Below are 15,293 nucleotides of genomic sequence, written 5' to 3'. Positions count from 1 at the left end.
CCGTTGGTTTCTCTTTAGTCACCCCTCCACCCAGAGCATTTTGATAATTTTCATTATTCTTGTCTTCGTTATCCACAAAAATTCAGTTGAAAGTATATTATTTACATTTTTATGTACTTATTTATAGTTAAACAATTTCATATACATTTTTAGAAGTTTGAACATCAGAAATGAGTTCAGTAAGAACCGATATTGTTATTTCTGCCACCTTTACTTTAATGAGAATCACTAAATTCCTTCAACACAACTGCGAACTGATCTAAAAAAATTTGAAAGCTTTTTTTTATATTACGCTAAAATGAGCAGTTTTGTTTTCATTTACAGACACATACAGGTTTCAAGAGCATTTTGGCTAACGCCAGATTGGGCTAAAAATATTTAAAAACAACATACCTTTTCAGAGTCTCGCGAGCTGAAGATAACGTTTTTCCCCTTACAACGTTGCCACTCCTTGCTTTGAAATTCTTGAGGTTTTTAATCAAAAATTCATTAAAGTTTTACAAAATATGAAGCAGAAAATAAAACAAATTCCAGATTCCTAATTCGGGCTTCTAGATTCCTATGTTCGGGTGGAGGAAAATGTTATTCAAAATTTGATGATTGTAGGTACCGTTGTTTTTTCACAATGCGAGAAACATGCGTACATTCATGTAGATTCTTCATTATTTAATTTCTTTAAATATAACACAGGGCGATAATATTCGGTGGCAATAATTTGAAAAGTGATTGCGACGTTTAAAGTGATTCGACGCAAATTGCCGTTTCGAGATTAATGTCCCTTCTGAGCTAACGCCTATTTGGGTTATTTAAAGAGGGAAAAAGTACACGCTTTTCACGTGTTCAGAGAACCTTTTGAATGATAATTTGCATGTATTATTCAGAACAAAGAAATCAAGAATTTAGTGTATTACTGATTTCAATCAAAAGATTTTTAACAAAACTGCTTACTTTAGGTCCTTCACTGCATGTCACGAGAATGTTATCACTTCCAAATAAGAAAGTCCAAAAGAAGAAAGAATCTCAAATTTTCCTTTTTACATCTTTCATAAGAAATAATTTGAGTCTTTATTAATTAATCTTATGTATTAATTAACTTACTGATGAATAAAGCATGGAATAATAAATATGCTGTACATTAATGGGAGTGATAATTGACTTTGATTTCTCGCTGACTTTACAGAGACCTTTCTGACAGTACATACAGAAAGTAACGAATGGTGGCAAGTTTATCAAAGCGTTAACGATTACATTACCATTGTGAACAGAAAAGATCCATGCTCGTATGACAAAGTGTTGAGTGGGTAGTTAGACTTCTATTATGCTTAAATTAGGGAAATGGGACGAGAGTAACTGTGATATATTAGTTAATATAGAGGTTGCGAACGTAACAATGATCTATTAGTTACTATATACAGGGTCAAAACTGTTGAAGTACTAAATTTCGAACCAACGTCTAATTTTAAGTGGAGATTAAACATATTATGTACCCATTTTCAAATGTAATGTCCAATCTAAAATTTTGCCTTTAAATTACTGGAAGGTTTATAGTCATGCGTAGGTGATAACGGTGACTGAAGAGTGCTTTCGTTGCCAATTTGCATTAATCCTTTAAATTATTCAATACATTAATACTGAGTGCTAAATTATTTAGATGAGTTCTTAGCGACTAATTCAGCTCTTCTGAAGTAATTAATGTATTTCTTCTCTATCTGAATTTAGGTTAGAACTAATGCTGATTATTTAAGGTTCAAGTTATAATTAAACTTGATTATTTAAAAATATCTTATTTTCTGCGAGTTTTCGCTTCAATTTAAGGCTTTTCAGCTAGCCAACAAACAAAGAAATGATATTAAGCTTCCGAAGATACAAATTAGAAAACAGTTTCCCAAAGACGAAATTCTAATATCTGGTATTCAAAGCTGTGTGCAATACTATTCTTAATTTAGAAACCATGCTAAGGAACGTCTAAGAACATTTTGTTTATTGTTCTTTGTGACAGTATAATTCCTTATGTAAATAACCTTTAAATTGTCATTAATCAGCGTAATATTTATAGCTTGCTGCTTATTTTATAAATCTATTACATTTGAATTATCAGTCTCAATCAATCATGTGATTCCCCTTACATTTCCCCTACATAATCTACTCTACATTTGAGTGATCCCTTCCCTGGGGACCAACAGTGAAAGTTCCATCCGTCCGGTGTTGGTTCTTAGGGATCGACAGTACAAAAAGTTAATATATATATATATACTTTTTCAATGAAACTTATTAAAACTTATTAAAAAATAATTTATTTTAATTTATTAAAAATTATTTCTCCATACGGACGGTATCCAAGAAGACCTATTAGTCTCAAAACGGCATTTCATTATAAACGGCCAATAACTTTTTAAATTTTTGCCATCAAATATTAGAGCCCTACATTATATTAAAAGAAATTAATTAATGAAGTGTCTGCATGAATGTATGTATATTTCTCGTATTGTGAAAAAACGACGGTACCTATAGCTATCAAATTTTAAATAAGATAATATTCCCCCCGAACATAGGCACACTGGACGCGCGAATTTTGAACTTCGAATTGGTTTTATTATCTATTTTGCATTTTGTGAAACTTTAACTAATTTTTGATTAACAAACTCAACGATTTCAAAGCGAACAATGGAAACACTGTACAAAAACAATTTTTATCTCCAGCGTGCGAGACTATCTATCGGAAATTCCAAAGCTATGCTTTTTTTAAATATTTCGTGATATTGCTGTTGAATTGAATTTTATGTGGTTTAAATGTAAAGAAGATGATATTTAATAAATAAAGGTAATACACTTAATGTTAAAAAAGACGCTCCTTTGCGTGTAATATAAAATCTAAAAGTATTCAGATTTTTAATTTTAAAATTTTTTTATTAGTTTAAGCAGGGTAGGCACTCGGAATAGGTACAGTATTTGGCTGATTGGCCTTTTGGATCAAACCATTCATTTTGACCACTGGTTTCGTTAGTACTTGTGCCACAATTGTTACTGCCCATGTCCATTGTCTGGTCTTATGAATTAATTATCTATCACCTTCCAACGATGATAACGCAATACTTGGCTATGTCGACGTTCGGATGATAAAAATAATTCACTCAATGTATCAATATCTCCTGCTCTTCCGAGACTTATTTTCTATCTTATGGGCAATAAATACTTTAAGAAACAAATGAAAATGTTCTATCTCAAATCATCTCTACACTTCCGTGGCATTTTTTCTAACTGATCATCTCTAGAAGATCTCATATTTGCCATTTGTGTACGCATGCAATGGCTACACCGTCATCCCAGTCCGAAAGAAAAATAAGATCAAACAAAAAATACCTCTGGAATGGCAAAAGGAAGAAAGGATTGTGCAAAATTTTTCAGTATTAAATTAAATTTAGAAAAAGGTTGTAACAATTAAGCCAAGTAATAAGGAAAAAGGGAAGAGCTACACAGAACAGAGAGCACAAAGTAGACTATATAAGCATAACAACGTAAATGTAAAACAAAAATAAACTAATCTAAGTGAAGGAGCACTGTTCCAGATCGTTTTTTTATTTGCATTAGCGTGAAAGTTATAATCCATTAGTGATATAATTTCATTGTTTACATTTTAATGTTACTAAAACATTTCTTTGCAGTTTGTATTTCGTTAATATTTTAATTTTATTCTTCGTGGATTGCACTACTCATAATAAATCATCTACTAGCTATAATTTGTCTATGTGTTGTGCTTTGAAGCACTTGTAATTTATTAAGACTGGATTTACAAACGTAACTCCACACTGGAAAAGGGTAAGTAATAATGGGTCGCAACATGACCTTGATCAAGAACAACACCTACATATTTAACCTGCTTGGGCCAAGGGATAGCAGTATTATGCATGGTAACAGTCATATTTAGGTCCAGATAGATTTTCAGAAAATGTCTGAAACTTTCAGACAAAATAAATATCATTCTGTCTGAAGTCTACCTAATTTTATAATTTATTATGGCGTGTGCTTTTTCCTACATTTAATAATTAATTAATTCACAATCCAGTATATGGAAGACTTGTAGTCTATATACTAGAAGTCTATATGTACAGTTTATTGAAGACTTGCATGCTTCAATATACTTTTGCGTCTCTGGCCATTGCGCATCTTCAAATATCATCCTTGTTATAAATTACATTCGGTACTTTTGTAAAAGTAACGAATGACACTTCATTCTGTTTTTTTTTTTTTTTTCCTTTTCGGTTTTTTTTTTGTTTTTTGTTATTTAAGTTATTCCCGAATAACGATACGATAACACTACGCTACTGGCGCTTATAGAATCGCGTCTTCAGCAAATGACAACATTAGAAAGTACTGCCATTCTGTGCGATTGTCACATTAGGCTATAAGGCATTTTCTCTATCCTTTTCGCATGCCTTCGTGGTGTAAATGGAAGCAAATTCGACGGGTATTCGAAAGATCCAGGGTTCGACTTCTGGCGATGGCGCTGCACATCCCCACCCCCATCTTCTGCTTCAAAAAATAACCTAATGAAACGTGGCTCCCGAATTGAAAGGTGGTGGACCATTCGTCATCATCAGGATTTGGCTATTGGGTTCCCTAATCCCGAGTCTCACTTTAAAAGGGAGAGTTTATAAAGTGTTTTCTCCCTCCTTTCCTTAAGGAATTTTCTTAGGTGTAATTAGAAGCATACTCGATGTGTTTTCGAGAGGTCCAGGGTTCGAATCTCGCCGAATGCACTGTACATGTTTCACTTCTCCAGATTCAAAAATTCCTAATGACACTACAAAGCCTCCATACTTTCAGGAGCTTTGTGTTATGTATCTTTATTGTTATTTTATGTAAATACGTAAACATATAAATATACCAAGTACACGGCTGTTGATGTACCTTTTGTCATGTATCCTGTGTTTTAAATTCGATAACACAGAAAGTATCAAATACAGTACAAGCTCTCTCAATCGGCAGCAACGGGGCCTTGCCGATTTCAGATAACAGATTTTCCGTATAATTGAATATATATTTGTTGGAACTCCTTGTTCTTTTTTGATAATACTGTCTATAGAAATTTCAGAAGGAGCGTTCGTTAAAGCCAAACCTCACCCAATGGACTAAAGTCCACGTCCAATGGACGGATTTATCGATCATAGTTAAATAAAGAATATAGAAAATCGCACTGATTATTTACAATGAAAAAGCATACAATATTTTATATTTCAGAAGAATTGAACGATATTTTAAAACTACCATGTATATTACCAGAAGAAAGTTCTGAATTTTAGTCTGATGACATATAACCTCTATCTGCTTACAAGATTGTCGCCATGGATTTTAAAATTCGCTATGTATAAAATGAAGTTTCATTAACACCCAAGCATTGACATGGATGAATATTTGTTTCTCACCAATTCTGATGACAATTTGCAACCCTCTGCTTGCTTTCTTACAGGGAACTTTCTAGCTGTGCTGCTTGTCGTCTTTATCCCCAACTTTCTCTTTCCCAACACCTTTCTCCCTTCCCAGCTTGTATCCGATTATTTCGTTATTATCTTGAGCATTCGTGACAGAAACAGATTGTCGATACCTACTAAATCAAGTCTGCAGCTTCTCTTTACTAATACAGAAGGTCGTTCGCACTTTCAATATAATCACCTAGTACTGTTTTGGTTTGATTGGAAAATCGAATAACAGTTTCATTTAAACGGCTCCTAAAACTGATAGATGGTAAATGAACTTTCAAAGGCAAATATTCTTGTCAACAAACTGTAAAGCGGTGTAAAAATCGAGGTTATTGCATTACAAAGATATCTATTTTTAGGATATTAAATTTGAAAAAGAGTAAAAATGAAAAAAAAAAAAAAAATGGCCGCAAAACCGCATCCTAAGTATATTCAAATGCAGGTAAATATAAAGAAAATGAAGATCTCTGTTTCTGAGAGAAAATCCACCGACTCAAAAAAACACTGCATCGGAGCTGGAAACATCTTCTGGCACTGTACGTGAAGTAATTCATAAAGATTCGAGGTTAAAAAGATATTTAAACCTTTAAGTTAAGTGCTTTTTTCAAAGCATACTGTCGAAAGAAATAAAATTCTTAAAAATTATATGAAAAACACCTAGTTGCTGATAAATGGGAATTTGTGGTAACACTCGATGAGACATGTGTATATTTATGTGATTGTAATAAAAAAAATGAATTTTCTGTTGTTCAGCTGACGATTCGAAATGACTTCGTCAATGTACAGAAAAATTACCAACGAGATTCGTGATAGTTGCAGGATTTTGTTATAATGATAAATGAAAACTCATTAATGTCTCAAGCAAGGCTAAAAAAATCTCGAGAGGTTGCTTGTGTAGGAGATTCTCGGACTAGCTCCCCCCCGGGGTGTTGTCACTTGTATCTAAGGCTCTTCCCAGCGACAGGCGCAATCTTGATTTCTGCTACGATGAATTTTATGGGCTTGTTCCGATATCAGACAAGCGAGATCAGTCACTACACCACAACTACATTTAGTTATATTTCATTTCGTGCTTCTGATATTTAAGCATCATTTTTAAAAGCTATCGTTACAATATCGTTTTACATTTCGGGAAACTATAACTGAATTATAATTCCCTAAAATGTAGCGTTTGTTTGTAGAAGCAAACGTTATATTACATTAAAGAAAGACATCTGAAATGTGAAAAGAATTATGTTTCGAACTAGACAAGGAAAACGAAACGGTAAGTGTTATCATAAAATTCTTTATTAAGACAACCACGAAAACTTTCAGCATAAATGGAGATAGCTTGATTACAAAGTGGCACCAGGCCTCACAAATATTACACGGCACAATGTTTGGCAAAAAGGGAAAAACAACTATGGCATTAAATATAGAAAATGCAATTATGTACACATGAAAAACCGCAGACAACAAAGTACATTTCTCTTACAAAGTACATTTCAATGAATTCACTGTAAAAAAAATGGAGAAATTTTCTACGAAACAATGCGCTTTTTAGAGAATTACAATAATTTAGCCTTTAGAGAATTACAATTTCATTTCATATCTTTAATAAATACATTGATATGTTTTACGTTAACGCTGCATAGAAACAAAAAACTGGAAGCTGAGGAATTATCACCAATTACGAATAAATTTCCAGAATATATGACTTTCAGTATAGCACAGGCAACAAAAGTAAGGCATACTGCACACACGAAAACAAGTTACCATTTTGAATTTAGATTGGTTAAATTATTCTCAATAAAAAGTCGCGTAACCTCTAAGTTCTAATAAAAGTGCTTCTTGTATCCAAGCCATTGCATTACACCATGTTTTATGTTAAGCTAACCACATTTTTTTTTTTTTTTTTTTTTTTTTTTTTTTTTTTTAATTTTAGTCGTACATTTAGCCATTAGAGAAGCGAAACTTTAAAATAAGTTCAAACAGATAACTAGAAGACACGCGAAATCGAGAATGGTAGAATAACATTAAAAATTATTTTTTTCGAGAATGGTAGAATAATTTAAAAAAAAATTTTTCCCTGCCTATTCTTAAAGTACTCGTATAAGTTTAAAATTGAGCATGATTTAATATTTGTTAAAAATATAATACGTAAAAATAGTTTTAATTTCGTTTACAGAAATAAAAATATTTCATTCTTATTCACCTATTTTTCAAATTACTTTAAAGAAATAGCGAATTATTAAAATCAGTACAAATTTTGTAACAAGTTTAAAGTATATTTTATTTTTTAGGTTTTTAATTACTTGTTATACAGCTTTTTTTTAAATTTATAAATATAAATTTGCCGCTTCTCCAATATATAAATTAACTGTTTAATTTATTAATTATACAGCTCCTAATAAATAGAAAAACTTCATGCAAAACTCATAGTTCCCATGCAATTTAAATGTCTCTGCATCGTTACAATGATGAATTTTGTTTCTAAGAATGAGTTCAAGAGTGCAACATTTTATTTCATTGTAACTTAGATATGAACAAAATGGCTTATTTTTTCAATAGAGAGAACGTGCGTTTTCCAGCTATACATATGCATAGAAAATGTTTGGTGAAAGGAATTAATTCAAATATGTAATTAAATATTTAAATATTACTAACCATTTAGATATTGTGAATTAGGATGATGTGTTAAATGACATTTAATTAAATTTAACATATGTTTCCAAATATGATTAATTTTAAAATGTCTCCAAACTGATAGACGGCATTTTTACGGACAAAAAAAAAAGTTGGTGTGCGCTTTCTCAATCGTCTGCAGCGAATAGAATTTGTATTTTCATTGACTGCACTGCCACTCAAATGAACGATGCAAATGTTGAGATGTAGCATCAGCGATCTCGACATTTTGGACCTCGCCGATCATTACGAAGGTACGGTGACCCGGAACTTGACGTAAATGTGTATAAAAAGAAAGAATCATCAAAGTACCCCACGATTAGGTAACTGAATGACACCGGAAATTACAATGTTCCAGAGGTCTACACCTACACTTGTTGATGAATCGGTTATGTTTGAGGTGGGCCCTCAGAAATACGGTCATATGTTCGCTTCTAATAGAGGTAATTGTTTTCATATGATTCGTCAGGTGCGCAGAAATTGTCCGTACACTGCAGGCCATCGTCGCAAGGACAAACGTGGGTGTAGATGTCGACCACTTCGACTTGTTCGCCACTCGGGTAGTTCAGGGTCCTGTTTTCAGGCGTGTTATCGTCCCGGCAGTAGTCCTCCACCTGCCCCATAGGCATGCACTGAGCCATACTATAGCGCATCATGCCTGCAAAAGAGAATAGCGTATTATAAACGATTTGGTTTCAACAGCAAGTTAAGTGTGCACTTATAAAACAACTACAACAACAAAAAATAGCAGAATAGCAAATAAATAATATTTTAACGAATTATGTACATATGATAGGATTATGAAATTAATCATTCCCTACGAATATGTCCATTCTTTTACAAAAATCCATCCTTAAACTTAAAAAAAAAAAAAAAAAAAAAAAAAAAAAAAAAAAAAAAAACCACTCTAATTTAAATACTTCAGCTTATATGTAGAAGTTTTTAAAAAAAGTTGAACGTATCAGCAGTATACTAAATTATCTACTGAAAAAATAACTGCGAATTAGTATTTTCTTGATTTTTATAAAACGTTATATTCAGTAAAGGTACAAAGAGCGGCTTTAAAAGCGTACGACATTAATTGACGAAATGTTTCATATCAGCGACAGTTTATAAGAAAATTTCTCCCTCCTTTCCCCATGCCTTCGTGGTGTAACTGGAAGAAACTCGATGCGTATTAAGGAGATCCGGGGTTCGAATGCCGGAGAAGGCAATGCATTTTTTTTTTTTTTTTTACTTTTTCCAGCATAAAAAAATTCTAATGTCTCTACAACTTAACCCGATTTTGCAGCCTTTCGTTATCTGGGGTTGCACGTTTCATAGCGACCGTATTAATGTAACGAAAATACGGCTACGGAAAAATTATCCGGACTATTATTTTTCTTTACTTTCTACGTTCAAATACAAGAAAACAATAGATATAGTATGCACCAGCATTATTATTCCAAAATATATATAATTGTGTGTACAACTTGAATTTATTATTGGAAAACGTTAGAAAAAGAATTTTACACAGTCGACACTCCGTCGGGAGATTCGGGTGTACCTGTATCATTTATAAATGCCAGCGGAATCGCATCTTTATCGTACAACAGACTGCGAATTAGAACAGGAGAAAAGTTACTTAGGGCAAAGATAAAAAATGCGATTGTTTTCTTCCCCGTTTTAAGAGCTTTTAAGAAAGATTGCTCGAATTTCGAAGAACATTTTTTGTCTGCAAAGCAGATGGTACTCAATACATCCATTTCACATCCTTTTTAATGAGTTTTCTTATCTGGATTAAAACATTAAAGTAATATTTAATGAGACCATCGCGTTTCTGCGTCCCTGTGAAACATTTCCAAGCAATACTTTCACGAACAACAAACTCCACAAAGAAGATTTTCTGGAGTACTTTATTTACCAACCGCCAAGTTTCGTGGTGGCAAATATATTATTCAAAAGTTTTCCTAATGAGTACTCTGTCTACTACTGTTTCATATTACAGCATTTTCACACTTCCCGAGAAGCAAGCAGAGAGTAAATCTCAGCTGCGGTATGTTCAAGGTACTATATCAAAGTCTGAATACTTTAGAGCAAAAAGAAACTGTATCTACTTGCTATCTGTGATACGTTTGGCGATGTTTTCTGATAAAACTGCGTAGCATGAAAGCAATTGATTAGTTCTTAAAAGTATTCAGAATTCAGTTCTTTACATCCACTCAATTGAATTTTATATTCTCCTATGAATTTACAGATAGGATTTGCATTATGAAAAAAAATCCGGTTTACATTTATAGCATCGATTCATTACAGTCATACAGTGCCATACCGATACTATGCCAGCACTAATGCCGTAGTGATACTAAGCCGATCCATTCGATGCAGCGTAGAATAAACAATGGCATACGACTGACATGATTAAAAAAAAGAAATTTTGATAATGATATAATAACATGTATGAATATTAATGCAAATTTGTTACCTGCACACAGTTGTTACTGCGTAGGGTCGACATCGACATACAATAGACATTTTCATAGCGTGGTTATGTCTTAGAATTTACCAAAAACGCGAAATGAAGAAAGTTAATTGATGAAATTATCATTTTTAAGGTATGTGCGTAGGATAAAAACTATCGAAGCCGGTTTTTTGATTTGCCTTCTCTATCTATGCCATGCTTCCAATAATTTTCGAATCAGCGAAATACTAAATATAGCAGAATATGTTAAAGCGTTTTGTAGAAAGTTAAGTTATAATATTGTTCACACAATTTTTACAAGTGATCTCTTATGTATGCAAATTAAGAGATCGATCAAATGAAATACTCGAATTTGATGTTTATATGTCCTCATCTAGTCAAATCAGATGTCAAGACGGACTCACCATTAGCCCATAGGTGATATTGCTAAACACTGGTAGTTAAATACGAGTTTAAATTCCTGCGAACAGATTGGCTGCATGGCAGTTCTGGAGGTTTCACCCATGTGTGATGCGAACACAAGCCAGTTTTCCTTAGAAAGTCCTCTAAGAAGGTATCCCTTCCATTAAACAGATAGTCCTCCCGTGCTTTGTTATAATCCAAATAATTTAACGTAATCCATGTCAAGATCTCCTATCAATTCGTAACAATTTACATATTCTTTAATACAAGTGAAGTTCTAACGGTTACAGGCCTCTTTTTGGTCACTGGTTTCAATTTATCATTTATTATACATTCGGTCTTGGCACATTTGAGTGCTTTTTCATTCAATATCAAACAATATTCTTGGGGGTTTTGAAGCGATGAAGATTTTTGATATAGTAAAATATGCATATGAAGTATCTATGTAAAGTTAAACTCTGAATTTTTATCTACATATTAAATCTATTTTAGCTTTCGCAGACAACAAATAATACATAATACGGTGTTTACACTTCTTGGAGATCAGAATGTGGTACATCTAGATATTAAGCAGCCATTCGAAGATTATCCGTGCATCTTGCTCAAAATAAGTCTTCAACGTGGTACTATAACGAAAAAAAAACTTGCGAAAATACTCACGATTTTTCATAAAGTAAGTTTCATTGCTAAGATCTATAGATTAAATATGTAAATTTAAAGATTAAAGGGCCTTGCTGAAGTGCTGCAACATTTAGACAAGTTGCTAAATTATTTGCAGTCTACTTTTCCACCTTTCAGAGACAGTTAAACAGCTTTGAGGCCGCGGACCGCATCATATGATATGGTTAGCAAATATTTAGGAATATAATTTTGCAGTAATAAACACTGGTTATTTTATGATTATTTTAATTTCAAATACTGTTTGCATGAGGATAGCTCTACGATGAACATATATAAAACACAAATTCCAGAATTCGGTCAATAATAATAAATTTTATTAACTTAGGTGCGGTCGCACAAAATGACTTGCAGGACCGTATGAGGCTCGCAAACCACCGGTTGATTATAACTGTGTTAGACTGTACAGATGAATAAACTAAATTTGAGTTTTATAGCTTCGTAGTTTTATTATAGCGTGGCATATTTTCTGAAAGTTAACGTAGATTTAAAACAAGGAATATAACAGAATTTTCGCAAAGATAAACTGAAAATGTACACAGAAATTATCGTTATTTTAATTACGGGTAAATTCCATTTCATATAGCACTCTGCATGTTGCTAATTCAAAACTTCAAAAAAAAATTTCTTTAGGTTTTTCCAAGATATTTTAAAAAAAAGATTGAATAGCAATTTATAAAAAGATCAAACTAGCTTTTGGATCCCTTTTTTTTGTCCTGTTATGTTTAATAACACGGAGAAATACTTAATAAAGGGAACACGTATGCTTACGCTCCTCCATGTTTCATAATTAACGTTAACGAAAGAAAATTTAAAAAAAACATAAGACCTTATATTTTTACATTTATTTTTAACTTAATTCCAAAACAAAGTTAGTTCAAACAGAAAAAAATTGACTGAAATTAAAAGATTTTTAACCTTGGGAATAAGATACAGACTTTCTTTCAAATCGATAAATAAACAACTACGTAACTAAAAAAAGAAAAGAATCCTTATACAATATTTCCAGAAAAGCATTGTGAGTGCCAAACACGTGGTCGTGACAGCTATTTCATCATTGTGCTTAGAACTCGCATTGATCCAGAAAAGTAAGTTAACTGTCGGAGCCGAACGCATTTATGCTACGGCTACAATTAATGCATTACCCTTGCTCCTTCTTAATGAAGTTATCGCCCAAAGACTAATTACCCCTCCACTGAATGAAATGAAAAGTAATTAATAACCCGAAGCGCCTTCACAAAAGCCTTACTTTCTGAGGGGGCTCTTTTTCTACGCCGCTGCTTTAACATCCGTCGATAAAATCGAGAGGTTCGAAAAGTGATCCAGCTTTAACAGAAACCTGGCATTAAACCGACCAAGCGGTGAAAACCAATTAGCTTTGTATGGAAGAGCCGTCGCGAAAAGGAGATTGGCGTTTGCGGGGTTATTTCGTATTTTGCGCCCTGAAATGGGTGTTCATAGCTGATAGGAGAGGGTGGTTCGCTTGATGATTTTTTCCATACATTGCTGCATTGAGTATTCGTAACTGCTGCGATCCAAACGCTTTTATCCGCATGCGCATAACGATGCAAACTGAAAGTACTGCGCAATATTTTTCAACAGTAAAGCAGATTGAAAAAGAGATGCATTTCTGATTATTATTTAATAATAAACAAAAACTGAATAGAATTGAATTTTTTTATTTTCTCTTTCAGGATTCTAGATATTTCATCGCTTCTTCTTCTTCAGCAAAGTAGAATCAAGGTGACCACTTGTTCAGGGCATATGCTTACGCAGCCCGGGGCCCACGTTCAAGAAAGCAGATTTCGGGCACTGCAGGCCTTGGCCCATTAGGGCTGTTACGCCACTGAGTTTATTTTTTATTTTAAAATCAAGGTCGTTGTAAATTTAAATATATATTTTGATTATTTAATTGATTTCAGTATATTGGTGTTCAGAAGAATTTTTCATATTTGGTTGTTATTTCTAATGGACATACTTTGCAGAAATTTCGTATGGGCATCAATGTGCCTTCATTCTGGAAATGATGTAATTTATAAGTCTCTGTGGCAATCCGTACCACTCCTAAAATAAGGCTGTTCTGAGATCCTAGAAGGTTCAAAGAGCGTTAAGGCGAGTTGCAACTGCCCACCCAAAAGCTTCCCAGACATTGTCTTTAGGTCTGAAAATGTAAATGGCCAGTCTATTTCAGTATTATCCCTTTCCAGAAATTCATCTATTAGATGAGCCCTACGTGGCTGAGCCTTTCAATCCGTAAAAATGAACTAATATTAACTGCAATTTTGAAAAGACTAACATATGGCTCTGTGATCCCATTTGTTTGCAAGAAGTTCTTCTTTTTACATCTGGCTCACTTCTGCATGCAAAAGGGACCATTTAACATGGTGCGAAGAACATTGACTTTATTGCACACATCAATGGAGGATCGCTTTCTTCATAAATGAGTCCTTATTCAGCGAAGTACTTTCGTCTGATGAGAATCATAAACCCGCACCTGCCTCCAACATAAGAGAAACAGCTGAGGAGATTTAATAATCTAAGGAGGCATCATATTGTACGGGTGTAGAATTTCATTTTTTGGATACATGATCTACTGCTGCGAGTTATAGGGAAGTGATCTTACAGCTTTATCTTTTCCTTTTCAGGGACGTGGTTGGCCCTTTATGGACAACGAGGCTAGGATTAATCTAGTGAGTGAATTTCAGGATAATGAGAATATTAACGGCTTGGATCGGCCAACCAGATTTCGACACCTAAATCATACAGAAGACGTCTGGAACGCTCTTGGAAAGGCAAATGTAACTCGCCTCCTTCCTCCCAGAACTCTTCAAGACCTAAAACCAGCGTTGTTGCAAATGCGGGACCAAATAGTGTTGTTGCAGAAGCGAAATCAGCTGCCACAGAGACTTTTTATTCACAGATTAAAAAACCAAACTCTTCGATCTCTTTTAAAAAGACTATGTTAAAAATTGAGCTATTTTTTTACATTTAAAATAAAACATGTTATAATATAAAATAGAAAAGGAAATTTCGTTTCTTCAGTTTCAAGGTTATGATGTCATTAAAGGTCACACTTTTTTCTTGCTTCTGCACGGATTTCTCAAAAAATTGGTTTTATTTACTTATTTATCGCTCATTCCTTTGTTGCAATGAATTACTTAGAAACAAGTTAAGCTTACTAGAGAACAGTGATGGCACTCCTATGGCACGCGTGTCATGATAACCCATTTTGGCTTACACGCGTCACGCATTTCCAGAGCCGTCGACGTAGACAAAAAGTTGCATGATACAAAAATATTTGTCTCTTGCGAATGACATTGACATTGTGAACATGTGCTGTACGTCTTCATTGGCGTTCAAATGCATACTTGGCAGACGGTTGATTATGAACGTGACACGGCATCGGAATTAAACAGGGATTTTCCAAATTTCGACACGTCGATTTCAAAAGCTTCGCATTCAAAACTAAAATTTTCTACCATTTTATAAATGCTATATCTTCGGCTTTTTATACATAAATTTTGCGTTTACATTTCATTTTACTAGTTTCAAAAACAACACGAGTAATTAAAATTATTTGCAACAAAATCCACAGCATCATTTTTAACTGT

General features: G+C 33.4%; 1 protein-coding gene across 3 annotated transcripts in view; it reads right to left on the bottom strand.

The window, feature by feature from the left end:
* Positions 1-6,742: 6,742 nt before the first annotated feature.
* The window catches only part of LOC118189424 (astakine-like), a 207,112-nt gene continuing 198,561 nt past the window's right edge, over positions 6,743-15,293 (bottom strand). For all 3 annotated transcript variants that reach the window (XM_085813813.1, XM_085813810.1, XM_085813811.1), the window contains one exon: positions 6,743-8,799. In XM_085813813.1, coding sequence (XP_085669939.1) covers positions 8,576-8,799 — 224 coding nt within the window. In that variant the 3' untranslated portion in view covers positions 6,743-8,575. The remainder of the gene's footprint in view (positions 8,800-15,293) is intronic.

The sequence above is a fragment of the Stegodyphus dumicola genome, chromosome 3, assembly GCF_044657685.1.
Source record: "Stegodyphus dumicola isolate Sdum_Otavi_A_Nest chromosome 3, ASM4465768v1".
NCBI classification, from domain to species: Eukaryota; Metazoa; Arthropoda; class Arachnida; order Araneae; family Eresidae; genus Stegodyphus; species Stegodyphus dumicola.
Note: the sequence above shows the minus strand (reverse complement) of the source record. Positions and strands in the feature narration are given on the sequence as shown.